Source organism: Platalea leucorodia, assembly GCF_965183815.1.
Source record: "Platalea leucorodia genome assembly, chromosome: 34".
Classification (NCBI taxonomy): Eukaryota; Metazoa; Chordata; class Aves; order Pelecaniformes; family Threskiornithidae; genus Platalea; species Platalea leucorodia.
In genome coordinates, this window is record NC_138856.1 from 3,788 (window position 1) to 29,800 (window position 26,013).

At 71.1% G+C, this 26,013-nt stretch overlaps 5 protein-coding genes across 11 annotated transcripts; 3 read left to right on the forward strand and 2 right to left on the reverse strand.

The window, feature by feature from the left end:
* On the reverse strand, window positions 1–22,986 carry LOC309601433 (RNA-binding protein 4-like). Of its 3 annotated transcripts, XR_014230564.1 has the most exons (5): window positions 3,240–3,373; window positions 2,140–2,561; window positions 559–1,257; window positions 292–367; window positions 36–102 (listed from the first exon to the last, which is right to left on the reverse strand). XR_014230564.1 is itself a non-coding variant. In XM_082334440.1 (4 exons), exons 2-3 carry the CDS (start codon window positions 2,549–2,551, stop codon window positions 566–568), a joined length of 1,104 nt encoding a protein of 367 aa, XP_082190566.1. In that variant the 5' UTR covers window positions 2,552–2,561; window positions 22,914–22,986; the 3' UTR covers window positions 1–367; window positions 559–565. The 3 variants fall into 3 exon arrangements, 2 of the variants coding, with proteins under 2 accessions (XP_082190566.1, XP_082190565.1); XM_082334440.1 differs by lacking the exon at window positions 3,240–3,373 and adding an exon at window positions 22,914–22,986 and having other exon boundaries at window positions 1–367; XM_082334439.1 differs by having other exon boundaries at window positions 2–367.
* On the forward strand, window positions 3,571–6,651 carry LOC309601432 (putative nuclease HARBI1). Its single transcript, XM_082334438.1, has 2 exons — window positions 3,571–5,031; window positions 6,223–6,651. The coding sequence occupies exons 1-2, from the start codon at window positions 4,293–4,295 to the stop codon at window positions 6,612–6,614; spliced, it is 1,131 nt and encodes a 376-aa protein (XP_082190564.1). The 5' UTR covers window positions 3,571–4,292; the 3' UTR covers window positions 6,615–6,651.
* Window positions 9,148–11,696, forward strand: CCS (copper chaperone for superoxide dismutase). The gene is made up of 8 exons (XM_082334447.1): window positions 9,148–9,204; window positions 9,902–9,974; window positions 10,070–10,207; window positions 10,279–10,456; window positions 10,547–10,607; window positions 10,695–10,772; window positions 11,292–11,395; window positions 11,486–11,696. The coding sequence occupies exons 1-8, from the start codon at window positions 9,166–9,168 to the stop codon at window positions 11,685–11,687; spliced, it is 873 nt and encodes a 290-aa protein (XP_082190573.1). The 5' UTR covers window positions 9,148–9,165; the 3' UTR covers window positions 11,688–11,696.
* On the forward strand, window positions 12,094–18,443 carry RBM14 (RNA binding motif protein 14). Of its 2 annotated transcripts, none has more exons than XM_082334430.1 (3): window positions 12,094–12,523; window positions 14,829–16,476; window positions 16,986–18,443. In XM_082334430.1, exons 1-3 carry the CDS (start codon window positions 12,178–12,180, stop codon window positions 17,191–17,193), a joined length of 2,202 nt encoding a protein of 733 aa, XP_082190556.1. In that variant the 5' UTR covers window positions 12,094–12,177; the 3' UTR covers window positions 17,194–18,443. The 2 variants fall into 2 exon arrangements, with proteins under 2 accessions (XP_082190556.1, XP_082190557.1); XM_082334431.1 differs by lacking the exon at window positions 12,094–12,523 and adding an exon at window positions 12,835–14,509.
* LOC309601435 (RNA-binding protein 4B-like) lies at window positions 18,545–25,257 on the reverse strand. 4 transcript variants are annotated; one of them, XM_082334442.1, is made up of 4 exons: window positions 25,167–25,257; window positions 22,914–23,335; window positions 20,540–21,238; window positions 18,545–19,728 (listed from the first exon to the last, which is right to left on the reverse strand). In XM_082334442.1, the coding sequence occupies exons 2-3, from the start codon at window positions 23,323–23,325 to the stop codon at window positions 20,547–20,549; spliced, it is 1,104 nt and encodes a 367-aa protein (XP_082190568.1). In that variant the 5' UTR covers window positions 23,326–23,335; window positions 25,167–25,257; the 3' UTR covers window positions 18,545–19,728; window positions 20,540–20,546. The 4 variants fall into 4 exon arrangements, with proteins under 4 accessions (XP_082190568.1, XP_082190571.1, XP_082190569.1 ...); XM_082334445.1 differs by lacking the exon at window positions 18,545–19,728 and adding an exon at window positions 22,284–22,418 and having other exon boundaries at window positions 21,128–21,238; XM_082334443.1 differs by lacking the exon at window positions 18,545–19,728 and adding an exon at window positions 22,284–22,434 and having other exon boundaries at window positions 21,128–21,238.
* Between the last annotated feature and the right edge of the window lie 756 nt (window positions 25,258–26,013).

Genomic DNA, 26,013 nt, shown 5'->3' on the forward strand with positions numbered 1-26,013 from the left:
GTCGGGGGAGGGGGGTGGGGGGTGATTCTGGGGAAGCTCCGTACAAAAAGGGGGGGCTCAGGCGGCTGGGGGGGGCGCGGGCTCCGTCCGAGGCCGCCGGACCTGGAAAAGAGCAAAGAGGTGAGAGGGGGGGCGGGCGCCGGCACGGGGGGACGGACGGACGGACGGTGGGACAGACGGGGACGCGGCGGTGACGGTGCCCGCTCCGGCGAGGGGGGGAAAGTCCGCGGTCCCGGTGACGAGGGAGGGAGCGCGGCGGTGACGGCGGCGGCGGCCCGGGGCGCGTCTGACCTGACGCGGCGTCGGCGTCCGGAGGGAATCCGGCGTCTCCCCGGTGATGCGCGGTGCTCCGCCGCGGCGGCACCTCCTGCCAGGGGAAGCACCGTTACCCGCCGGCACCGGCAGCACCGGACGGGACCGACGGCCGCCGCGACGCCCGGCGTCGGCCGAGCGTCCCCGGCGAACGCCGCTCGCCCTGCGGCACCGGGCGGGAGCCGAGCTCCCCCGGCGGCGGCGGCGGGGCCGGCCCGCCCGGCGTTCCCCGGCGGCGGCGCTCACCTCCGGCTCAAAAGGCAGAGTACCGCGCCCGCTCCCCGTAGGGGTCCCGCTCGAACCGCTGCATGTCGTAGAGGGAGGCCCGGGCCACCGAGGAGACCGGCGACAGCTGCCCACGCTCGTACGTGTACGCCTCTCCGACGGTGGTGGCCGCGGCGGCCGTGCGGCGCAGGGGGCTTCTATCCCGGGTGTAATAGGTGGAGGAGGCGGCCGCCGCGGCGGCGGTGGCGGCGGCGGCGACGGCGGCCGCCGCGCCCGGGGTCGGCAGCAGAGCTCTATCGTACGCGTCTAGGGTGGTGGGGATGCGACTGGCCATGGCTGTGGTGGCGGCCATGGCCGAGGACTGGACCTGGGAGTACTGGGCGTACTGGGAGTACTGGGCCATGGTCTGCTCCGCGTAGGCGTCGTACGCAGAGGCCGTGGCGTAGGAGCGGACGCGGTAGCGCTTGTAGTAGTCGGCCATCCCGCCGTACGCCTCATCGTAATACACGGTCTCCCCATAGCCCGCGGTGTAGGGAGTGCGCACGGCTCCGTACTGCTCGTTATAGGCCTCGGCAAAGTCCGCCACTTGCCCCGGGCGATCTACCGGGCACTCTTTAGACCAGTGCCCTTCCTTCCCGCAGCGGTAGCAGCCGCTCTTGTCTCCCATCCCGGGCGCCGTCCGCAGCCGGCTGGTGGACAACTGCACGCGCATCCGCTTGCCTTGAGGAGAGAGACGCGAGAGGGGAGAGGCTGTGGTTAACCGCGACGGCGGGGAGGGCGGCCGGCGCCGGCCGGCACCGCTCCCCGGGGCTCCCCGACGACCTCTGCGGCCAGGGTGGGAACCGAACCGCCTCTGCCTGCGACCCCGCAGAAGCCGGGGGTTCGCCACGGTTTCGGGCGGCACCGGACACGGGAAGCGGCACTCGGGCACCACCACGGCACCGGGGTCCGGCTGCGGCTCCCCAACCCCAATTTCCCCTTTATCGCCCTTTTTTCCGCCCGCTTCCCAGCCCGCCGGCGGCACAGACCGGTTGAGGGACGCCCCACGGGTCCCGGCTGCACCACGCGCCCAGGGAGAGGCCCCAGGGGCAGAGCTCACGCCAAAACCTGCCATTTCGGCGACAAACCTCACCCTTTTCCTACAAAAAACGGCGCTGCGGAGCCGCTCTCTGCCCCGAGACAAAGCCACCGCACCGACACCGACCCCGGGGACATCTCTGCCCGCGGAAAGGCCGCCAGCCAAGCGACACGGGAAGCAGCGCGGCGCTGCCGGGAGCGCGGTGGGCGCCGGCGGCGGGACACGGCTCTCTCCGAAGCCGCACACCGACCCGCTCGCATCCCCAGGGCGCCGAGATGGGAAAAAAAAAAAAGGCACCAAACGCCCCCGGGACCGGCTCGGCCCCACAGAACGCGGCGGCGGTCGCCGCCGTGACGGTTGCCCCTCGCGGCATCGGCCGCCGCGCACGAGGTCTGGCGCCAGGCGAGCGACGGCGGCGCGGATCCGGCCCCGCGTCCGCGGTAAACCCTCCTACCTGACCTGCTTCCTCCGGGCCCAGCCCGGCGCTACCTATCCCAGCCCAGGGCCGCGGCCCGGCGCGTCACCTTGGAACTCGGTGTTATCCAGCCCGCGGATGGCCTCCACCGCGTCCTCCGCCCGCTCCATGTGAACGAAGGCATAATCCTTAACGATGTCGCACTCGATGACGGGGCCGTACTCCTCGAATTTGGCCCGCAGCTCCAGGTTGGTGCAGGCGGGGCTGATGTTGCCGACGTGCAGTTTGGTGGAAGCCTTGCTCTTGTTCTTGCTGGCCTCCACGTTGATGCAGACGCCGTGCAGCTTGTGGTGGTGCAGGTTACGGATGGCGTCCTCGGCCGCCGTTTTGTCCTCGATGTGAACGAAACCGTAATTCTTGATGATGTCGCACTCCAGCACCTTCCCGTACTGCTCGAAGAGGGAGCGGATCTCCTGCTCCGTCGCCTCCCGCGGCAGGTTGCCGATGAACAGCTTCACCATCTCGCCCAGCCTGCGTTGGGGGGGAAGCAGCATCTCAGCGGGCGGCTCGGCAGAGACCCCCCGCCATCATCCCTGGCCTCGCAGCGAGGGGCCGGAGCTCACCCCCGGGCCCAGAACCGCTCCCCTGCCCGGGAAGGGGCCTCTCCCTGCGGGCAGGGCCGGGGGAAGGCGCCCTCCCCACCCTCCGGGGACTCTCCGGTGGCTGGTACCCAGGGCTGGGCCGGGTGGGAGCTGCCCCAGGGCCCGGTCTGGGTCCGGTTCCTCGCCCAGGCCGCAGGGCCCCAGGCCCGGGCCCGATCCCAGGCCCGGTTCCCCCCCGCGGGCTGCAGAGCCCCAGGCCCAGGCCCGGTTCCCCCCCAAGGCCGCAGGGCCCCGGGCCCGGTTCCCCCCCAAGGCCGCAGGGCCCCGGGCCCAGGCCCGGTTCACCCCCGGGCCGCAGGGCCCCGGGCCCAGGCCCGGTTCCCCCCCAAGGCCGCAGGGCCCCGGGCCCGGTTCCCCCCCAAGGCCGCAGGGCCCCGGGCCCAGGCCCGGTTCACCCCCGGGCCGCAGGGCCCCGGGCCCGGGCCCGGTTCACCCCCGGGCCGCAGGGCCCCGGGCCCAGTCCCGCTCCCCTCCAGGCCCCGTCCCGACCCCGGTTCCGGTTCCAAGCCCCCGGCCCCGTCCCGCTCCCGCCCGGGCCGGGCCTCACCGCGGCACCGCGCTCCCTCTCGCCGGGACGGTGACGGCGACAAAATGGCGGCGGCTTCAGCTCCACCCTGCGGCGTCCCCTTCCCTCGGCGCCCCGCCCACCGCGCACGCTGATTGGCGGAGATCGGCGAGAAGGCGCCATACGATTAGCCGCGCTCAACCCCGCGCCGGATGACGTTTCGCGTCGGAGCGCGCCCGCCCGCCCGTTGGCCAATGGCGCGTCGCGGCGCGCCGGAGGGGAGGCGGGAACTTCCGGGCACGTAAAGCCGGCGGTGGCCAATCGGAGCGAGGGGGAAGGGCGTGGCCTGGCGGCGCGGCGGAGGCCGGCGGGGTCGGAGCGGCGGGAGCGGCGGAGCGGGGTCGGCCGGGGCCGGGGGGGGGCCGGGACCGACCGCCCCCACCGGGAGCGGGACCGGGAGCGGGATCGGGGCCGGGACAGAGCGGGCGGGCCGCCCCTACCGGCACCGGGACCCACAGGCCTCCCCGCGACCCCCCCCGCCCTGCCCGGGGCCTGGCCGCCGCCGGGACCGGGATCCGCCATCGCGGCCGGGACCGGGACCGGGACCGTCCGGCCCCCACCGGGCCTGGCCCCGCCCCTTCGCGCCCCGCCCCTCCCGTAGGCCCCGCCCATCTCCATAGAGTGGTCCCTAGAGCCCCGCCTCTCTCACTAGGCCCCGCCCCTCTCCTCTAGAGCCCCGCCCATTCTCCTAGAGCCCCGCCCCCTCCCTTAGGGCCCTGCCCCTTTCCTATTGGCCCCGCCCCTCTTCTATAGGACACGCCCCCTCCCTTAGAACCCTGTTTTAGGGTCCCGCCCCTTTCCTCTTAGGCCACGCCCCTCTTCCTTAGGGCCCGCCCCCTCCCTTAGAACCTTGCCTCTAGGGCCCCGCCCCTTCTGCGTGGCCCCGCCCATCTCCCGTTTAGAACCCCGCCCCCTTTCATAGGCCCCGCCCCTCACAGCCTAGCCCCGCCCTTCCCTGCACAGCACCATCCTGTGCCCAGCCCCGCCCCTCCCGCTTTAGCCCCGCCCCTCCCGCCGTAGCCCCGCCCCCGGGCCATGTCGGACTCGGTGCTGCTGCTGCGGCGGGTGCGGGAGCGCAGCGGGGAGGCGGCGGCGGCGGCGGCGGCCGGGGGGGTCCCCGCGGGGGGCCCGTCCCCCCGTCGCAAACGGGGCCGGCGGCGGCGGTTCTACCCCGAGCACCGGGTGTACCGGGCGCGCTGCTCCTTCCTGGACCTGAGCGAGGAGCAGGTGCTGCGGCGGTACCGGCTGGACAAAGCCGCCATCGCCGGGCTGTGCCGCGAGCTGGGCGCCGACCTGGAGAGCCTGACGGGCCGCAGCCACGCTCTGCCGGTGGCCGTCAAGGTCACCTCCGCCCTCACCTTCCTGGCCTCCGGCTCCTTCCAAACGGCCACGCGCGACACCACCGGCATCAGCCAGTCGGCCATGTCCAACTGCCTGGCGCAGTTCCTGGAGGCGCTGCAGCGGCGAGCGGCGCGGTACATCGCCTTCCCGCCGCCCGCCCGCGCCGGGGCGGCCGCCGGCGCCTTCCCCGGGGTGCTGGGTTTGGTGGGCGGCATGCACGTGGCGCTGCGGGCTCCTTCCGAGAACGAACCGGCTTACCGCAACGCCGGCAACTACCACTCCATGAACATGCAGGTGGTGTGCGACGCCGCCGGCACCATCACCAACGTGGTGGCCAAATTTCCCGGTTCTTGCCCCAACGCCGCCGTCCTGGAGAATTCGGCTTTGGCCCGGCTGCTGGAGGGGGCTCGGCCCGACGGCGCCTGGCTGCTGGGTGAGGCGGGGGGTGACGGGGTGGGTGGGGGGTCCCAGGGGTGGGTGCTGCTGCCCCAGAGCAGCGGCGATGGTGTGAGAGGTGGGGGGGGGGGGATCTGGGGGGAGACCTGGGGGTCTGGGGGTGACCCAGGGGTCTGGGGGAGACCTGGGAGTCTGGGGGGAGACCCATAAGTCTGGGGGAGACTCAGGGGTGTCCTGGGGGTCTGGGGGTGTCCTGGGGGTCTGGGGGAGACTTGGGGGTCTGGGGGGGATCTGGGGGGAGACCTGGGGGTCTGGGGGTGACCCAGGGGTCTGGGGGAGACCTGGGAGTCTGGGGGGAGACCCATAAGTCTGGGGGAGACTCAGGGGTGTCCTGGGGGTCTGGGGGTGTCCTGGGGGTCTGGGGGAGACTTGGGGGTCTGGGGGTGACCCAGGGGTCTTGGGGAGACTCAGGGGGGTCTGGGGGAAGACCCATAAGTCTGGAGGTGACTTGGGGGTCTCAGGGGTGACCCAGGGGTCTGGGGGAGACCCGGGGGTTTTGGGGGAGACCTGGGGGTCTCAGGGGTGACCTGGGGGTCTGGGGGAGACCTGGGGGTCTCAGAGGAGACCTGGGGGTGACCTGGGGGGTCTAGAGGACACCAGAGGGTCTGGGGGGAGACCTGGGGGTCTCAGGGGTGACCTGGAGGTCTGGGGGTGACCCGGGGGTCTCAGGGGTGACCTGGGGAAGACCCGGGGGTCTGTGGGAGACCTGGGGGTCTCAGAGGAGACCTGGGGGTGACCTGGGGGGTCTAGAGGACACCAGAGGGTCTGGGGGGAGACCTGGGGGTCTCAGGGGTGACCTGGAGGTCTGGGGGTGACCCGGGGGTCTCAGGGGTGACCTGGGGAAGACCCGGGGGTCTGTGGGAGACCTGGGGGTCTCAGAGGAGACCTGGGGGTGACCTGGGGGGTCTATGGGACACCAGAGGGTTTGGGGGGAGACCTGGGGGTCTCAGGGGTGACCTGGGGGGTCTGGGGGACACCAGAGGGTCTGGGGGGGCCCTGCGGGTCTGGGGGTGACCCTCAGGCCCAGGGAACCCACACACACACACCCCCCCAGCGCCTCGGGGCCACCCCCGCCATCGCAGCCCCCTCCCCCTGCGCCGCTCTCCCCTGCTGCCGGGCTTTGGGGGTCCCCACCTCCCTGACCCCCCGTCCCCCCGTCCCCCCGCAGGTGACCGCAGCTACCCGCTGAAGCCGTGGCTGATGACGCCCATCGCGGCGCCCCGCGGCGCGGCGGAGGAACGCTACAACGCGCTGCATCACCAGACGCTGGCCGTCCTTCGCCGCACCCTCGCCCTCCTCAAGCTCCGTTTCCGCTGCCTGGATAAGGGGAGGGGGTGCCTACAATACGCCCCCCAAAAAGTTTGCCAGATTTTTTTAGCTTGCTGCATCCTCCACAACATCGCCCTGCGCCGGCGCATGCCGCTGGAGCTGCCCGAGGGGATCCCCCTCCCCGAAATCGAGCCCGACCTGCCCCTGCCGGCCCCCCCCGGCCAGATCTCCAGCGAGGCCCGGGCCGTGCGGGCCCGCATCGTCCAGCAGGTCAAGGACGGCCTCGGCTGAGACCCCCGCAAATCTGGGGGGGCTCTGTCCCTCTTGGGGGGGGGGGGGGGCTCTGCCCCTTTTGGGGGGGCTTGGTTCCTTTTGGGGGGCTCTGTCCCTTCTGGGGGGGGCTCAGTCCCTCTTGGAGGGGGCTCTGCCCCTTTTGGGGGGCTCATTCCCTTCTAGGGGGAGCTCTGTCCCTCTTGGAGGGGGCTCTGCCCCTCTTGGGGGGGCTTGGTTCTTTTTGGGGGGGCTCAGTCCCTTCTGGGGGGGGCTCTGCCCCTCTTGGGGGGGGGCTCTGCCCCTTTTGGGGGGCACTGCCCCTCTTGGAGGGGGCTCTGCCCCTCTTGGGGGGGGCTCGGTCCCTTCTAGGGGGGCTCAGTCCCTCTTAGGGGGAGCTCAGTCCCTTTTGGGGGGGCACTGCCCCTCTTGGGGGGAGCTCAGTCCCTTTTGGGGGGGGGTCTCTGCCCCTTTTGGGGGGGCTCGGTCCCTCCAGGGGGGGCATAGGGGGACGCAGGAGAGGGGGCAGCCCCTGCGAGGGGGGAGTCGCTGGCCTCTGCCAGGAGAGGGGGGGTCCCTGTCCCCGACAAAGAGGGGGGGTCCCTATTCCCTGCAAGACGAGGGGTCCCTACCCCGACAAGGACAAAGAGGGGGGGTCCCTGACCCCCCCAGGCGCTGCCGCGGCCCCCAGTGCCCCCCGTTTCGCTCCCCCCCCCCCCCCTTTGTCTGCACTCGTTTCGGGGTGAATAAACGTATTTTTTCAGCAGCGATGCCTGGCTGGGGCTGGGGGGATGGCGCTTTATTGACCCCCCGGCGTTTCGGCACGGCGCCGCCGCGGCTGCCCCCCCAGAGCGGCCTGGAAAGCCCCGGCGCGGCGGCGCTGCTGCAGCCGGTAGAGCATCTCCACCGTGTCCCGGCGCATCTTTTCGGCATAGGGGCGTCCCCGGAAGGTCACCGCGTCCCCGAAGCTGTCCTGCAGGCGCCGCAGGGTGACCGATAACCGCGCCTCGCACCGGGCCAGCGCGGCACGCAGGCGGCCGCGGGCACGTGCCTCCCTGGCACGACGTGCCGCCATCACCGGGCCGCTGCGGAAGAAGCGGCCGGGGTCGGAGCCGTGCTCCTCCAGCCGCTCCAGCCGCGCCAGCAGCAGCTCCCGCCGCAAAATGTCGCCGGCTGCCGCCTCCCAGGCCTCCAGTGCCTCCGGCAGCCGCGCCAGGGCCTCGCCGGCGCCATACTTCACCGCCATCTCCAGCCTCTCCCTGCCAGGGACGCCCAGCGCGGCCCAGAGCCGGCGCAGCCGCCTCTGCAGCCGCTCCAGCCCTGCCGGTGCCGGCCCCGGCAGCACCGGCTTCCACAGCCCTTTCTCATACGGTTCCACCGGTGCCGGTGCCGGCTCCCGGCGCGGCCGCGGGGCTCGCGCCGGCTCCTCATCGCCACTGCGCAGGTGGAAAATGGCACCGAGGAAGTCGGAGCCGGTGGCCGCAACGTACTGGAGGTAGTCGTCAAAGAGGCTGGCGGTTTGCTGTTGCCCGTGCCGCGGCACCTCGCCGGCGTTTCGGCGTCCCCGCTCGCCCGTGGGGAGCAGATCGGCGGTGGTGGCTGCCGGCTCGACCAGGGGCTCGCGGTGGAACCGCAGCCGCTCGGGGGGGAGGGCCCTGCCCAGCTCCCGGTAAAGCTCCCGCATGTTCCGGGTCTCTGGCTCGGCGTCCTCCCCGGCATCGCGGCACAGCGGCGGGTACGGCCGCAGGGCCACCTCGGCAAAGGCACTGGCCGATGGCAACTGCGGCCTGGCCGCGATGGGCTGCAGGATCAGGCGTGGGCCAGGGGGCTGGGGGGGTTTCGGGGCTCCCCGCCGCGGCGTCGCCGGCAGCCGCAGACGCCGGAGCTGCCGTAGCCGCGCGTCATCCTCGGTGCGGCGGGTGAGCGCTGCCAGGAGCGGCGGCAACTGGTAGCCGGCACTGGCCAACCTCCGATCTTCCCCGTCCGTTCGCCGCGTTAACCGGCGCAGATCCGCCGTCACCGCGAAGGCATCCGGCGGGATTTCGGGAGCCGCTGGCTCCCGGTGGGGCACCGGCATCACCGGGGAGAGGCGCCGAGGGGGCAGCCGGGGGGCTCGGCGCGGTCCGGCGGTGCCAGCGCGGGGCTCGGCGGCGGGGGGCTCCGGCTGGGGGGTCCCTGGGCTGGCGATGGAGGCCGGGGCCTGCGGATCAGCCCCCCCCCAGGCGCCCTGCAGCCCCCCCGAGCCCCCCAAACACCCCCGGCGCCCCCAAAACTCCCTTGGGGACCCTCAAACCCCCACTCCCCCTCCCCGAGGCCCCCAAACACCCCTGGGGACCCCAAAAACCCCACTCCACCACTCGCCCCCCCCACGGGACCCCCGAAATCCCCCCCCCCCGGTCCTGGCGGGCCCCTGCGGCCTACCGCGCTGTTGCCATGGCGACGGCACGCCGGAAGTGGCTCTACCACTAAATCCCTCCCCCTTGGCTCATCCCCTCCCGGTCCGTCGCCAGGGCGGTCCGGCCGCCCGGGAAGTCCCGCGGTTGTGGTTCCGGGGGGGGCGGAGTCCGCGGTCATGGCGGCGGCGGCGGGACCGAACGGGAGCGTCTGCCGGGTCAGGGCCGCTCCGTGAGGCGGGCCGGGGCCGCGGGGCCGTGCGAGGGGGGCTTTGGGGGTGCAGGGCCCCTTGCAGGGGAGCTTTGGGGGTGCAGGGCCCCAGGAACCAGGATTTGGGGGTGCAGAGCCCCGGTCACGGGAGTTTTGGGGGTGCAGGGCCCCACGCAACCAAGATTTGGGGGTGCAGGGCGCCTTGCAGGGGTTTTGGGGGTGCAGTGCCCTGGTTACAGGAGTTTTGGGGGTGCAGGGCCCCTTGCAGGGAGTTTTGGGGGTGCAGGGCCCCGGGGAACCAGGATTTGGGGGTGCAGGGCCCCTTATATTGGAGGTTTGGGGGTGCAGGGCCCCCTGCATGGGAGTTTGGGGGTGCAGAGCCCCTTGCAGAGGGATTGTGCAGGTGCAGGACCCGTTATAGGGGGGCTTTGGGGGTGCAGAGCCCTTTATATGGGCGTTTTGGGGGTGCAGAGCCCCTTGCATGTGAATTTTGGGGGTGAAGGACCCCTTTCAGGGGAGCTTTGGGGGTGCAGGACCCCGGGGAAACAGGATTTGGGGGTGCAGGGCCTTTTCCATGGGCGTTTTGGGGGTGCGGGGCCCCTTGCAGGGGAGTTTTGGGGGTGCAGGGCCTTTTCCATGGGCGTTTTGGGGGTGCAGGGCCCCCTCACGGGACGCTGACCCCCCCCCCCCCTCGCTCCCCGCAGCTGGAATTCGCGGTGCAGATGCGGTGCCAGGGCTGCGCCGACGCCGTGCAGGCAGCGCTGCAGGGAGCCCCGGGTGAGCCCCCTGCGTCACCCCAAGACTTGGGGAACACCCCCCCCCCCCCAGAGTCGGGGACACCCCCCCCGTCACCCCCTTTTCCCTCCCCGCAGACGTGCGGCTGCTGGAGCTGCGGCTGGAGGCGCAGACGGTGCTGGTGGAGACGACGGCGGCGGCCGAACGCGTGCGGGAGCTGCTGGAGAAATCGGGGCGCCGGGCAGTGCTGAAGGGGATGGGGGGCTGCGATGACGGTGAGTGGGTGTCGGGGGGGGGGATTTGGGGTGCCGGGGGGGATTTGGGGTGCCAAGGCGTCTCCCCGCAGCGAGCCTGGGCGCGGCGGTGGCGGCTCTCTCCGGCCCCGGCGCGGTGCGGGGCCTGGTGCGGTTCCTGCAGGTCTCGCCGACGCGGTGTTTGGTGGACGGCGCCGTCGATGGGCTCCCACCGGGTCCCCACGGGCTCCACGTCCACGAATTCGGGGACCTCTCGCGCCCCTGTGACAGGTACCGCGGCTCGGGGCGGGGGACGCACCGGGGTCTGGGGGTGCCGGCACCCCGGTTTCACCCCGTGTCGTCCCCCCCCCCCCGTTACAGCTGTGGTGGCCACTTCAACCCCGACGGCGAGTGCCACGGGGGACCGCAGGACCAGCACCGGGTGAGCCGGCGGCCGCGGCCGCTCCGTGGGGCTGGGGGGGGGGGGGTCCCGGACCCCCCCCTTGACCCCCGCACCCCGCCACCGCAGCACGCCGGGGACCTGGGGAACATCTGGGCCGACGCCGAGGGCAGAGCCAGCTTCCGCATGGAGGATTCGCGCCTGAAGGTGAGGCTGGGGGGGACACGGAGGGACCGGCCCCCTCCCACGGCTGCGGGGGGTCCAGGCTGCACCCCATGATTGTGGGGGGGGGTCTGGGCTGCACCCCACAGCCATGGGGAGGGTCTCACCCCGGTCCTGTGGCTGTGGGAGGGGTCCAGGCTGTGCCCCACGGCTGTGGGGAGGGTCTCACCCTGGTCCTATGGCCATGGGAGGGGGTCCGGGCTGTGCCCCACAACTGGGGGGGGTCTGACCCCGGTCCTATGGCCATGGGGGGGGGGGTCCGGGCTGTGCCCCACAACTGGGGGGGGGTCTGACCCCAGTCCTATGGCCATGGGGGGGGTCCGGGCTGCACCCCACGGCTGTGAGGGGGGGTCTGACCCTGGTCCTATGGCTGGGAGGGTCCCACCCTGGCCCCACAGCCACGGGCAGGGTCCGGCCCCAGCCCCAGGGCTCGGGGGGGGCCCAATCCCCGGCCCCACAGCTCTGGGGGGGGGGGTCCTGAGCCCCCTCCCCCCCCCCCGCCAGGTCTGGGACATCATCGGGCGCTCAGTGGTGGTGGATGCGGGCGAGGACGACCTGGGCCGGGGCTCCCACCCGCTCTCCCGGGTGACGGGGAACTCGGGGCCGGGGTGAGTGCTCGGGGGGGATTTGGGGGGGCTCCGGGGGGGGGTTTGGGGGGGTCGCTCACCTCCCCTGCCCCCTCCCCCCCCCCCCCCCAGGCTGGCCTGCGGCGTGGTGGCCCGAGCGGCCGGGCTTTTCCAGAACCCCAAGCGGGTTTGCTCCTGCGACGGCCTGACCCTCTGGGAGGAGCGGGACCGGACCACGGCGGCCCCCGGCCCCACGGCAGCCCCCAGCCCCATGGCGGCCCCCGGCCCCACGGCGGCCCCCAGCCCCACGGCGGCCCCGGCCCCCCACCTCTAGGAGCTCCCCCGGAACAGCAATAAACGATAACTCGCTCTGCGGCCTCTGCGGCTCTCGAGGGAGCGGGGCCGGGGGCTGCGAGTCCCCGGCGGTGCTCGGCGCTGCGCACCCCCCCCCCCCCTCCGGCGGGGCGCAGCGGCCCCTTTAAGAGTGGGCGGGGCCAGCGCGGCGGCAGCCGTTAGGGGCGGGGCCGGGCGGGCGGGGCGCAGGCGCGGTGGCGGCGGCGGGAGAGCGGGGTGGGCGGGGCGGTAGGCGGGGGCGCAGGCGCAGTGGTGGCGACGGGAGGGGGGGAGTGGGCGGGGCGGGGGCGCGGTGGGCGGGGCGGGGGCGCGGTGGGCGGGGCGCATGCGCAGCGCGGAGGGCGCGCAGCCGCCGCGCATGCGCGCTGCGCCGTTCGCCGCTCCCGCTCCGCGCTGAGGCGACGCCGCCATTTTGTGAGGCCGCCGCGGCGCTGCGCTCCCGCTCCCCTCTCCCCGCCGCCGCCGCCACCATGCGTCCCGGCATAAAACTCTTCGTGGGCAATGTCCCCGAAGAGGCGACGGCGGAGGAGCTAAGCGAGCTATTCGCCGGTGCCGCCGGCCCCGTGCTCGGTATCGCCCTCATGAAACAGTTCGCTTTCGTGCACCTCCGGGATGAGGCGGCGGCGGCCCGCGCCATCACCCAGCTCAACGGCCACCAGCTGCACGGCCGCCGCATCGTGGTCGAGCCCTCCCGGCCTCGGCCCACCAACACCTGCAAGATTTTCGTCGGTAACGTCTCGGCCGCCTGCACCAGCGGCGAGCTCCGCTCGCTCTTCCAACAGTACGGCACCGTCGTCGAATGCGACGTTGTGAAAGGTACCGGACCCGCCGCCGCGGACGGGGGCTCCGCACAAGGCTGTCCGCCTCCCCCGGGGCCGCCCCGCAGCCCTGGCCGGGCTCAGTCAGGGCCGCCTCGCCGCTCACCTCCGTCCTCGGAGCCGCTTCTCGGTTCGGGTGATCCGTGTTCCGTCTGCCTGCCTGCGGCTTCCCCCTCCCCGGTCCGATCTGGCGGCGCCCCCGGGCCTGGGTCCCTCCCGCCGCCCCCTCCCCAGCCCCGGCCGGGGCCGGGCGGGCCCTTCTGGGCTCCCCACGCCCCATCCCTCCCCTCCGCCCCGTGAAACCCCCCCCGCCCCGGCTGCGCTCTCTCCAACCAGGCCAGGTCCTCCATCATCGCCTCCCCCAGGCGGGGGCAACCCCCTGCCCGCTGCTGGTCGCCCCCATAACTCTTCCCTGACACAAGGCGCTTGCCTTCGTCCCGCTACGATTGCGCCGCAGCTTCACCTCCGCCACCGCGCTCCGACGCGGAGCGAGTCGTTTTCCCCCGTCAGTCGAGGTGGGAGAGCCGAAACCCGTGAGAAACGCGCTGTAAAATTCCCGAGGGAGCTCGATCGGCTCCGGATCGCGGACCCCGCGACGCAGCGTGACGGCGTCACCCCCATCTTCCCCCCTCCCCCGATCCTGACGTAAAAAGGTGTCATCCCCGCATCACGCCAGCCGCCGCGGCCGCTCCCCGAAGCGCCCGTTTGCCCCCTGTCCCGGCGGCGTCCCCGCCGCCTCCTCCGCCTCCCCGGGAGGGTGATGTTGTTGCCTCTGCTCTCTCGTCCCAGGTTGCAGGCCCACCGGCTCCGTCCCGCCAGGACGCAGCTTCCCAGCGGAGCCCGTCAGAAACCGCTCCAAACCCACGCCAAAAGTTTCTGGCGTCCCCTCGGCCGGTGGCTAATTTGTGGGGGTCCCTCTGGCAGCACCCCAGAGAGGGGTGAGGGTGCCACGGCCGCCCGAGGGGACGGCAGGAGGGCTGGGGGTGGACGGAGGAGACGTCCCCCTCCTTGGGCTGCCGGAGCGGGATACGTGGATGTGGGATAGGAGCCAGGGAGGGGCGGGATGGCGGAGCGGAGGGTGGCCGAAGCGACGCTAACGTTTCGCCGGAGCTTGAGGTACCGGGATGGGGTTTGCTCGGCGAGCCGTGCTCCGAGTGTGCCGCGCTGCCTGGATGGGCTGCCCCGGCTGAGCCGTACGCCGGCCCTCTGGCTGTAGGCTAAAGCGCGCCGTTGCCGGCAGTGCTGGTTATGGTGATCCCTGGTTACGGTGATTCCCTGGTCCGTGACTGCAGGGGGGACGCAGCGGGGTTACCGAGAGGAGCCGCCCTTCCGCCCTGTGCCGGCCTCCCGGACCCGTCGTGCCGCGGGGGCAACCCCCTGGCTACTGTGGCGGCATCCGAACCCCGAAACCGTTGGCCTGAGTGCCGCAGGCGGCCGCCGGACCTGGCGCGGGCACGGCGTCATGGCGGGGAGAGCCGTGCCGGGGGAGGGTGACCCGCTCTCCCGCTCCGGGTCCTGCTTCTACTGCTCCTCGCCTCGCTCTCCATCTCCTTTCTGACGCCTCTCCGCTTCGGCGCCGCGTTCGTGCCGCGCGGCGCTGCGCTGCTCGCCCGGCTCCTCGCCTCGGCTGGGTGCGCGGTGCCGCGGGTTGTGCTCGGGTGCTCCCCTCTCCTTCTCCCCCCACCCCGTCTTTCTGTCCTTCTCCCCCCCCCGTCTCTCTGTCCTTCCTTCTCCTGCTGGCACTCCGTCCCCCTCGGCGTGATTTGGTGTCTCGGCGGGCGCCAGCCCTCTCTGGCTTTGCTCCGCTTACCGGCGGGACGGCCCAGCTGAGCCCGCGGTGGCGGCGGCGAGGCCACGCTCCCTTCCCGGCGCTCTCGGTCCCCGCGTGCCGGAGGACGGGTAGGGAGGAGTCGCCGGCGGCGAGAGGCTGCCGTGCCGTGGGGCAGGGTGCTGAGCTCCCTCGGCGCAGCGAGAGGCAGCTGAGGTGGGCACGGGCGAAGGGAGGAAGAAAATGGGGGAAAATGGAGCGAAAAAAGCGGTGACTGGGTGTTCCTGAGCCGGGGGACGACCGGGCGGGTGGCCGGGCTCGTTAAGCTCCGGCCAAATTAATTGTGGGGCGGAAGGAAACGAAGGTGGTGCTGTCTCATCGCTGCCTGAGCAGCAGCGGAGCGGGGCCGGCAGAGCCCGTCCCGGCGCCTGTCCCGCCGCTGCCGCGGTCCCGGCGAGGCTCGTTAAGCGTTCGATCCTGTAACGAATTGTCTTTTCTCCCCCCACTGATAACCCTCTGTCTGCTGCTTTATCAGACTATGCATTTGTTCACATGGAGAACGAAGCAGATGCAAAGGTTGCCATCGAAAACCTTAACGGGAAGGAGGTGAAGGGGCGCAGAGTGAACGTGGAGCTCTCCACCAACGTCCAGAAGAAGGGCGCGGGCCAGGCCCTGCCGCCCACCCTCGGCCTCGACAAGAACAAGAGGATCGGCCTGGAGTACCGCGAGAAGTTCCAGCCCAAGATCGAGGGCTTCGACCAGCAGCGCCGGGCGGCGGACGCCGCCTTCCCCTCGGCCGCCGCTGCCGGTTACGCCACCGCCTCCTCCTCCCTGTACGATTACCAGCAGCGCTTTGGCACCGGCGGCGCCGGCAAGTACGAGGCCTTCGAGGCGCAGGCCAGGCCCGCTTCCCCTTCCTACTTCGGGAGGGACCGCAGCCCCCTCCGGCGCTCCCCCACCCGGGCCGGCTACGCGGCGGTGACGCTCCCCATGACGGCGCAGCCGGCCGCTTACCGCGCCCAGCCCTCCGCCTCGCTGGGGGCCACCTACCGCGCCCAGCCCTCCGCCTCCCTCGGCGTGGCCTACCGCCCGCAGCCCACCACGGGCCAGGCCGCCTCCTACCGCGCCCAGCCCTCCGCCTCGCTGGGCAGCGCCTACCGCTCCCAGCCCTCCGTCTCCCTCGGCGCCTCCGGCGCGCAGCCCGCCGCCAACTCCCTCGGCTCCTACGGCGCCCAGGCTGCCGCCTCCTATGGCGCGCAACCCGCCGCCTCCCAGCTCTCCGGCTACGGCGTCCAGTCCGCCGCCCTGGCCTCCTCCTACGGGGCGCAGGCCGCCTCCGGCTACTCCGCCTCCTACGGCGCCCAGGCTGCCGCCGCCGCCTACGGCGCCCAGGCCGCCGCCGGCCCTGCCGCCTCCTACGGTGCCCAGGCCGTGGCCACGCACGTGGCCTCTTACGGCGCCCAGGCCGCCGCCGCCGCCGGCCACACTGCCTCCTACGGCGCCCAGCCCGTAGACGGCCACGCCGCCTCCTACGGCGCCCAGCCCAGTGCCGCGCTCTCCGCTTCCTACGGCGCCCAGGCCGTGGCTGCGCACGCCACCTCCTACGGCACCCAGGCGGTGGCCGGTCACGCCGCCGCCGCCTACCAGCCCATGGCCGGCCACTCGGCCTCCTACGGCGCCCAGCCGGCGGCCGCGCTTTCCGCCTCCTACGGCGCCCAGCCCGCCGCCGGCCACTCCGCCTCCTACGGCGCCCAGCCCGCCGCCAACCTGCCCGCCTCCTATGGCAGCCAGTCCGCCGCCGCCGCGCTCTCCGCCACCTACGGCGCCCAGGTGGCCTCCTCGCTGGCCGCCTCCTACGGCAACCAGGCCGCCGCCGCCTCCTACAAGGCGCAGGCCTCCACCCCGCTGACGGCCGCCTACCGGGCCCAGGCCTCCGGCTCGATGGCGGCGTCCTACCCGGCGCAGCAGGCCTCCTCCGCGTCGCTGGCGGCCGCCTACCGAGCCCAGCCGGGCAGCGCCTACGACGGGCCGAGCCAGCTGGGGCAGCAGGCGGCTTCCTACCTGGGCCTGTCGCAGGCCGCCGCAGCCGCCGTCGCACCGCCCTACGAGCGCACCCGCCTCTCCCCGCCTCGCAGCGCCGCCTACGACGACCCGTACAAAAAATCATCCGCTCTGGCAAAAAGGTACGGTGCCGGGCCGGGGACGGATGGCCGCGCGACTCGCTCCGCGCCGCCCCGGTGGATGCCGGCGCCCGGCTCGGGGCTTAGTCTCGGCTCTTAACGCCCGGCGTGCAGAAGGGCGGGCGCCACGTGCCGGCATGTGGGCGCGATGGCTCCGCTCCCGCGGCGCAGACCCCGTGTAACCCCCTCCCCTGGCTCCCCGGGGGGCGTGCGCGGGCGGGGACGGGGGCTTCGGCCGGGGTGGGGGGAGCCGGCGGCGCGTGCTCACCGGCGGCGCTTGCTCGCCGGCGGCCAGGCCTCCCACGGCACCCAGCGTCCGATCCACGGGGGAGCCGGGTGCTGCTGCTTCATCCTGCCCCCGCCGGGGGTCCGGCTTCGCCTGCGGCGCTGCCTGCCCGAAGCCCGGCAGCGTCGCGCTGCCGCGGTGAGTCCCCGGGCGGGACGCGGTCACCGCCGCCGGTGGATTCAGGCGCCCTCCCCCTCATTCACCTCCTGTCTCTTCTCTCGACCAGGTACGGTTCCGAGCGCCGTCTGTCTGACCTCTCAGATTACCGCCGCTTAGCGGACTCGCCACTCGCGTACCGCCGGTCGCCGACAAAGTCCCCGATGGATTACCGTCGCCTTCCGGAAGCGCACGCCGATTACGCCCGTTACTCGGGCGGCTACGGCGATTACCTGCCCGCCGCCCGCGTCCACTCGGGCTACCAGCGCCGCCTCTGAGCCGGGCGGCCCCGGGGCCGGGGGGGGGGTCAGGCCGCTTGCGTCGCCGCGGGCTCGCGCTCGGTGCTCCGCCTCGCCGCCTGCTGCCGCGGTTCGCCTCCTCCGGCCACCATCCCCGAGGGCAGGGACGGTTATTTTTTTTACCTGCTTTTTCTTTTTTTTTTTTTTTTTCTTTCTCTATTTTTTTTTGGGAGTTTTTAGAAGGATCCGCGGTTACGGTTGGAAAGTGTGCCGTGCTCCCGCAGGGGGAGCAGGCGACGGGCGCGCGGTTCGCCATCCCCTGCCGCCGGCTCCCGCCGTAGCGTCGTGGAACCGTCTCTCGCTTGCGGCACACGCGGCCGTCGGCACCGCCGGCGCTCGGTAGCGGTTTATAACCCGTTCGATTGCTGCCGCCGAGCAGAGCCCGCGCTCTTTTATACCACGAGTTCCCCCTTTTTGGGTTTATTTCCCCCTTTTCCAGCGTCAGTCCGTGGCGCGGCGCCGGGCTCGGCGCAGCAGCGAGGTTTTGTATGACTGTAAATAAACGCTGGGCTCTTCACCGTTTCCCAACCGTCTCCCGTCTGGTTCTTTCCCAGCCCGGCGCTTTGGGGGACCGGCAGTGCCGTCGGCACTGCCACCAATACTGCCGGCGCGGTGACGTGGCCAGACCTGTGGCTGTTGCCGCCGTCCCCTGTTGCGTCTGCGTGCCTGCCCTCAGCCGTAGCGGCCAATTCCCGGTGGCACCGTCACCGACCGCCCCAGAAACCCCTGGTTTTGTGTGGTCGCGGCACCGGTCAGCGCCGGAGCCGCTTTTCCGCCACAGAAGAGGCAGACTCGGAGCACGAGCGGCATTTCGCCGGCAGCAGGAAGCGCCGGAGCGTTGCCGGACTCTGGCGGCGGCATCCCGACTGTACGCCACGGTGAACGCACGCCGTCACCGGCACTCCGGCCCCTAACCTGTGCCCGGTGCCTTTTTTTGGGTGAGAAAAACCGCTTTTGAGACGAGAACCTGCGTGCGTGCGAGGGCGGCGTTTGCTCCGGCTGCGGTTCAGCCGCGGCGGCCGCTCGTGCACGTTCTCGCCGCCGCGACCACCATTAAAGTTTCCGAAAGCGCTTTCTGTCCCGTTGTCTCTCGCCGGGGACGGGTCACGGTGTGGTTAACACCGGTTGTGCCGTGGGGGGAGGACGGCTGCCTGCCACCATGCCTTATTGCCCGGCCGGGGCTCGTTAACCGCCGCGGTAATTAGCCCGACAGAAGGGTCTAACGCTTCTCCCCCTCGTTTTCCAGGCCGAGGCGGCGAGGGAGGAACCATCCCGGTAAAACCGGAGAGCTGGTGCCGGGCTCAAGCCCACCCCGGTGATGGAGGAGGCAATTAGCGGCTGAGGAGATGGAGGCAATTAGCGGAGGTGAATCGCCCTGGAAACGCCGCGGCCGAGGAACGAGCTCGGGGCTCCCGCCGCAAAACCGGGGCCGAAGGGCCGGGACGTCGGCAAAGGCAGGGTCCCGGGCCTAATGTCGTTACTTAACGAGCGCCGAGAGGCAGGGTGGGAGCAGCGCAGGCTGGTTGGGGACTAACGAGCCGCTCTGGGGACTAACGAGCCAGCCCTGCGCCCAGAGCCAGCCCTGCGCGGGGTGATTAGTGGTGCTGCCCGTGAGGGAGAGGAGGAGGAGGAACCCCAGCGGGGCGCGGGGAAGGTGGGGGGCAGCCGCCGCACACGGGGGCACCGGGACGAGAGCCGGGGGGTTCGTTAAAGCCCGGGCCCGCTCGTTAGCGCGGGGCCACGGGGTCCCCCAGGCTCATCCGCCCCTTCGTTTGCAGCGCAGACCCCGCGGGGATCCCGGCCGGGAGCTCCTCGTCCGCAGGCAGGGCTGCAGGCAGGGCTGCGGGCAGCACCGGTAAGTCCAGGAGGTTACGAGCTGGGCCGGGGGGAATCGAGTCCAGAGAAAGAACCGGTGCCGGAGCCAGCGGGGTTTGTTAAAAATTTGAGTTTATTTTACCGGAAAGTGGGGTCGGGGGACTCTAAACGCCGCGGGGCGAGCTCCAAAGACAAGGGCGGCCCTCCCGCGCTGGGGGAGCGCGGCGTGGCGGCCTCGAGGCAGCTATGTCATTTCGTATTAAAAAGCTACGAGTGGATTATTCACCCTCTTAAAAAATAAAAAAAAAAAAAAAGAAATAATAATAATAATAAAGGGAGCTACAGCGAGGGAGCGAGCGGCTCCGCGCTGGCCGGGGGCGGGAAAGCAAAGCAAAGCAAAGCTGGCGCTGCGGCTACGGCTGCGGTTACGGCTACGGCTACACTCGCTCACGACCTGAGCCTAGACCGGCTAGGGGGGGACGGGGGCCCCCAAACTACCTGAAAAGCAAATCCTGACAACTGCGAACGGAAAGCCGGGGGGGGGGGGGGTCGAGCTACTCCTGGGAAGAAGCCGAGCGTCCGTTAGGAACCGACTCGGTAGCTGAACCCGGCTGCGCTTTGAAGCCCGGCGCAGCCCGAGACGCGCGGTGCCGATTCGGTGTGCGACGGGAACCCGACGTCCAGCCGCAAATATCTTACCTGAAAGAGAAAAGCAGAGTTGGCGCAAGCGCCCGCTGCAGGCGCCGGCCCCCCCACGCCAGCCGGGACCGTGCCGGGGACCGTGCCGAGCCCCGGCGTGAGGTGGCGGCGGCGGCGGCGGCGGGCGCCCAGAGTTGCCGCCGGCTTCCTGAGAGCAACCAGAGTCCTGACGCGGGGGCTGCCGGGAGCCCCTGTAGCTCCGGCTCGCCCGCAGCAGTGCGCCGGGGATGGCGGCCATCCCGGAGGGACTCGTGCCGCGGCGGCAGCCCGGCTGCTGGTGGCTTTTACCGGGCAGAGCCCGGGAGAGCCGTCCCCAGACCAGAGCTACTCCCAGGGGATGGACGTGGCAGCCACGGCACATGGGGCTGGGGGCTCTGCGGGAACCCCCCACCCCGCGGTGACTGTGCCGGGACGGCACGCCGGCGCGAGGGCTCGGCCCCGGCTGCGGTGGGACGCTAATTAAAAGCAGCAGGAGGCCCGAGGGAGAGCGACCCGCCGGCACCAACCGGCTCCCGGCAGCAGCATCGATCACCACGGCACGTCCTCGCCGTGTGCCCCACGCCGGGCAGAGCATCCGGAGCCGGTACCTGGGCTTTAACGCCCGGCAAGACCGCGGTCGGGCCCGTCTGCTTCACCGCGACCCTTCATCCCGGCTCGCATCGAGGCGCAGACGCTCGACCGGCACAACCGAGGGCTGGGGGGGACGCACGCCCCGTTATCTCCAGCAGCCGGGGACCCCCCCGCGGTGCCCGGAGGCACCGCCGGTCGCAAGGCGCCGAGCGCCGCGCGCCAGACCTGCCAACACGCTCACCTCCGGCTCAAAAGGCAGAGTACCGCGCCCGGTCCGCGTACGGGTCCCGCCCGAACCGCTGCATGTCGTAGAGGGAGGCCCGGGCCACCGAGGAGACCGGCGACAGCTGCCCACGCTCGTACGTGTACGCCTCTCCGACGGTGGTGGCCGCGGCGGCCGTGCGGCGCAGGGGGCTTCTATCCCGGGTGTAATAGGTGGAGGAGGCGGCCGCCGCGGCGGCGGTGGCGGCGGCGGCGACGGCGGCCGCCGCGCCCGGGGTCGGCAGCAGAGCTCTATCGTACGCGTCTAGGGTGGTGGGGATGCGACTGGCCATGGCTGTGGTGGCGGCCATGGCCGAGGACTGGACCTGGGAGTACTGGGCGTACTGGGAGTACTGGGCCATGGTCTGCTCCGCGTAGGCGTCGTACGCAGAGGCCGTGGCGTAGGAGCGGACGCGGTAGCGCTTGTAGTAGTCGGCCATCCCGCCGTACGCCTCATCGTAATACACGGTCTCCCCATAGCCCGCGGTGTAGGGAGTGCGCACGGCTCCGTACTGCTCGTTATAGGCCTCGGCAAAGTCCGCCACTTGCCCCGGGCGATCTACCGGGCACTCTTTAGACCAGTGCCCTTCCTTCCCGCAGCGGTAGCAGCCGCTCTTGTCTCCCATCCCGGGCGCCGTCCGCAGCCGGCTGGTGGACAACTGCACGCGCATCCGCTTGCCTTGAGGAGAGAGACGCGAGAGGGAGGCGATCAGTGAGGCCGCGCCGGGAGGGTGCTCACAACCACGGGCACCGGCGGGACGGGACCGGTCGCAGCCCGCCCCCCGCAGCCGCGCAGCCTCCGACGGCGCCGGGCACCGCGGCGCAGGAGGAGCCCGCGACGGGCTCGAGCAGAGCCGCCTCCCGGCTGCCGGCCACCTGACTTACCAGGACGGTGCCGCCAGAGACGGGCTCTGCCGGCGAGACCCAGCGCTGCCCGCCCCGGGCTAAGCCAGGACGGGCTCTGGCGGCTCAGCCAGCCAGCGAGACGCCGACTACCCCGGCGAGCAGCCGAAGACAGCTTTTTGCCGGCAACCGGCACGCAGTGGTGCTGCCGCAGCAGCCCAGGGATCAACCAGCGGCACCGCCGGCCCCGTATCAACGGCAAGCTTCCCGCCGGAAAACGCTCCCGCCAGCGCGCTCCTTGCGGCGGCAAGACGGATGCAACGCCGGACAACCGCCCCGGAGCAAACGAGGCTTCGGACGGGGGCCGGCCTCAAGCGCGGCACGCGGCAAGCCAAGCGCAGCCGGGGGCACTTGCTGGTCCCGCAGACGCCCCGCAGCCGGGGAGCTCCGGATGCGGCTGCGCCATCCCAGCTGGAGAAGAGTTTTGGGGAAAACACCCGGAATCGGGGCAGTGGGGTTTGCCGAAACCCCAGTGGGAACCAGGAGGGCTGAGCCAAGCCCCACCGCCGCTCGGGGTGAAGCGCCAGACGCCTCCCTGACGACCCGGCGCCGCTTCCGGACAGGGGACGCGCCCGCCATCAGCGCCGCGCCGCCGAAGCTCGGCCACGAGCTCGAATCCGGACGCTCGGCCCCGTCGCTGCATCCGCGCGAGAGGCTGAGAGGCGGAGGCTGCCAGCGAAAGCGCCCGCGCCGCGTCTTGTCCGGGAGCCGGGCGAGGGCCCCGGGGCGGCACGTTGAGAGCCCGAGCGAGCGATGCCGCGTGCCGCCGGCAGCGGGGACGCGGCCGGCGCGGGATCGGGCGCCTCCGCTCGCCCTCTTACCAGGCAGGGCAACGCTACAAGGGCGGGAGGTAGCCTGGCTTCACGCCGCGCGGGCGGGACCCGCTGCTCCGGCCCGGCGGGACCAGGCGCGGCGGCCGTCGGCACAAGAGTTGGGACTTCGCCGTCGGGATCCTCCTGCGGGGCGGCCGTGCTGGGTTAAGTCAGAGATGGATCAGTCCCGTCCTCCCCCGGCCCAGCCCCAAACGCCCCTGCCCTCGCTCTGGTTGCCGCCGCCGCACCAGCGACCGGGAAAGCGGCACCGGGGCTCGCCGGATGGGAAAGCGGCTGCGCCGCGCCCTCGTCGCGCCCTGCACGGCACGAGGGGTGCTGAAATGCAAAAAAAAAAACCCCAAAACCCCTGTTTGCGCTTAATTCCAGCGAGGGGAAGGGCGGGCGAGCCCGGCGGTGCCGCAGCGCGGTGCCGGCTGCGGCGTTGCCAAGGATCACCCCCGGGCCGGTCACCCCGGTGCTGCTGCCGCACCCCAACGTGCGCAGCCGGAGCTGGAAGGGACTGCAAACACCTAACGGGATGCGGGAATATCGGGAATCCTCACGGAGACCCACGGGGCTGCAGCGCCAGACCCATCCCCGCTCCCCACGGATTTCCGCCGCGCCCCTGCCGCGGATCACCTTGGAACTCGGTGTTATCCAGCCCGCGGATGGCCTCCACCGCGTCCTCCGCCCGCTCCATGTGAACGAAGGCATAATCCTTAACGATGTCGCACTCGATGACGGGGCCGTACTCCTCGAATTTGGCCCGCAGCTCCAGGTTGGTGCAGGCGGGGCTGATGTTGCCGACGTGCAGTTTGGTGGAAGCCTTGCTCTTGTTCTTGCTGGCCTCCACGTTGATGCAGACGCCGTGCAGCTTGTGGTGGTGCAGGTTACGGATGGCGTCCTCGGCCGCCGTTTTGTCCTCGATGTGAACGAAACCGTAATTCTTGATGATGTCGCACTCCAGCACCTTCCCGTACTGCTCGAAGAGGGAGCGGATCTCCTGCTCCGTCGCCTCCCGCGGCAGGTTGCCGATGAACAGCTTCACCATCTCGCCCGGCCTGCGCCGCGCCACCGGGGTGGAGACGATGGGGGGGGTTAGCGCCGCCGCCTGTACCCCCAAAACCCGCCCGGCGCCGTACGGGGGGCCCGGACCCCCGGCCCTGCTTCGGGGGGGGCACGGACCCCCACAAAACACCCCAAATCCCCCCCAAGAATCAGCCCAAAACCTCTGCCCCTTCCATAGCTGTGCCCCCAAAGATCCCAAATCCCCCAGAATCACCCCAAAACCTCTGCCCCTTCCATAGCTGTGCCCCCAAAGACCCCAAATCCCCAAGAATCACCCCAAAACCCTGCCTGCCCCCCAAGGACTGTGCCTCCAAATACCCAGGAATCACCCCAAAACCCTGCCTGCACCCCCAAGGACTGTGCCTCCAAATACCCAGGAATCACCCCAAAACCCTGCCTGCACCCCCAAGGACTGTGCCTCCAAATACCCAGGAATCACCCCAAAACCCTGCCTGCCCCCCAAGGACTGTGCCTCCAAATCCCCAAGAATCGCCCCAAAACCTCTGCCCCTTCCATAGCTGTGCCCCCAAAGACCCCAAATCACCAAGATGCACCCCAAAACCTCTGCCCCTTCCATAGCTGTGCCCCCAAAGACCCCAAATCCCCCAGAATCACCCCAAAACCTCTGCCCCTTCTATAGCTGTGCCCCCAAAGACCCCAAATCACCAAGATGCACCCCAAAACCTCTGCCCCTTCCATAGCTGTGCCCCCAAAGACCCCAAATCCCCCAGAATGACCCCAAAACCTCTGCCCCTTCCATAGCTGTGCCCCCAAAGACCCCAAATCCCCCAGAATCACCCCAAAACCTCTGCCCCTTCCATAGCTGTGCCCCCAAAGACCCCAAATCCCCAAGAATCACCCCAAAACCCTGCCTGCCCCCCAAGGACTGTGCCTCCAAATATCCAGGAATCACCCCAAAACCCTGCCTGCACCCCCAAGGACTGTGCCTCCAAATCCCCAAGAATCACCCCAAAACCTCTGACCCCCATGGCTGTGTCCCCAAAGACCCCAAATCCCCAAGAATCACCCCAAAACCCTGCCTGCCCCCCAAGGACTGTGCCTCCAAATCCCCCAGAATCACCCCAAAACCTCTGACCCCCATAGCTGTGCCCCCAAAGATCTCAAATCCCCCAGAATCACCCCAAAACCTCTGCCCCTTCCATAGCTGTGCCCCCAAAGACCCCAAATCCCCAAGAATCACCCCAAAACCCTGCCTGCCCCCCAAGGACTGTGCCTCCAAATACCCAGGAATCACCCCAAAACCCTGCCTGCACCCCCAAGGACTGTGCCTCCAAATACCCAGGAATCACCCCAAAACCCTGCCTGCACCCCCAAGGACTGTGCCTCCAAATACCCAGGAATCACCCCAAAACCCTGCCTGCCCCCCAAGGACTGTGCCTCCAAATCCCCAAGAATCGCCCCAAAACCTCTGCCCCTTCCATAGCTGTGCCCCCAAAGACCCCAAATCCCCCAGAATCACCCCAAAACCTCTGCCCCTTCCATAGCTGTGCCCCCAAAGACCCCAAATCCCCCAGAATCACCCCAAAACCCTGCCTGCCCCCCCTCAGCAGGCCTGGGCCCCCGAAATCCCCCAAAATCACCCCAAAACCCTGCCTGTCCCCCACTCAGGCCTGCCACCCCCGAGGCCTCCGACCGCCTCAGCGGCGCCGGGCCCGGGCCCAGGCCATTCCGGTCGCCCGGCCCGGCAGCGCTACCGGCCCCCCGCCATCTCCCCCCCCCCCCCATCTCCCCCCCCCCCCCCGGCCCCGCCGCCCCCTCCCGGTACCGGTACCGGTACCGGCGCCGCCACAGCCCCGCCCCCACCTGCGCCCCGTCCGCCGCGCGGTCCTCACAAAATGGCGGCGGCGCTACCCGCTTCGGCCTCCGCCTCCCGCGCCCTCATTGGGCAGCGGCGCTGTCCGTCAAAGGCCGCCGCGTACCGTCACGCTTCCACGGCTGGTGGAAGTGGGCCCGCCCACGGAGCCGTCGCAGCCAATCACGTGCGGGTAGGGGCGGGGCGGAGCGGTCCATTGCGGCCTCCGCGGGGGGGGGCTCGGGGGGACCATTGGTGGCGGGCGGGGGGGCCCGCGGGGAGAGGGAACTGGTGCCCCGTACTGGGAGCACTGGTGGGACCCACGGGCGCCCGCCCTGCCCCGCGCCGCCCATCCCCGGACCCATTCCCTCCCCATCCCGTCCCAAAACCGTCCCAAAACCGTCCCGTCCCGTCCCTGTCCTATCCCATCCCATCCCATCCCATCCCATCCCATCCCATCCCCATCCCCATCCCTATCCCATCCCATCCTCATCCTCATCCCTATCCCATCCCATCCTCATCCCTGTCCCCCTCCCATCCCCATCCCCTTCCCCAACCCATCCAAACCCCATCCCATCCCTATCCATGTCCCATCCCATCCTCATCCCATCCTCATGCCAGTCCTATCCCCTCCCACCCCTTTCCCAGTCCCCTGTCCCCATCCCAATCCTATCCCTATCCCCATCTGCATCCCAATCCTATCCCCATTCCCATCCCCATCCTAATGCCATCCCCATCCCATCCCAATTCTATCCCCATTCTCATCCCCATCCCCATCCATGTCCCATCTCCATCTCATCCCCATCCCAATCCTATCCCCATCCCCATCCCATCCCCATCCAATCCCATCCCATCCCA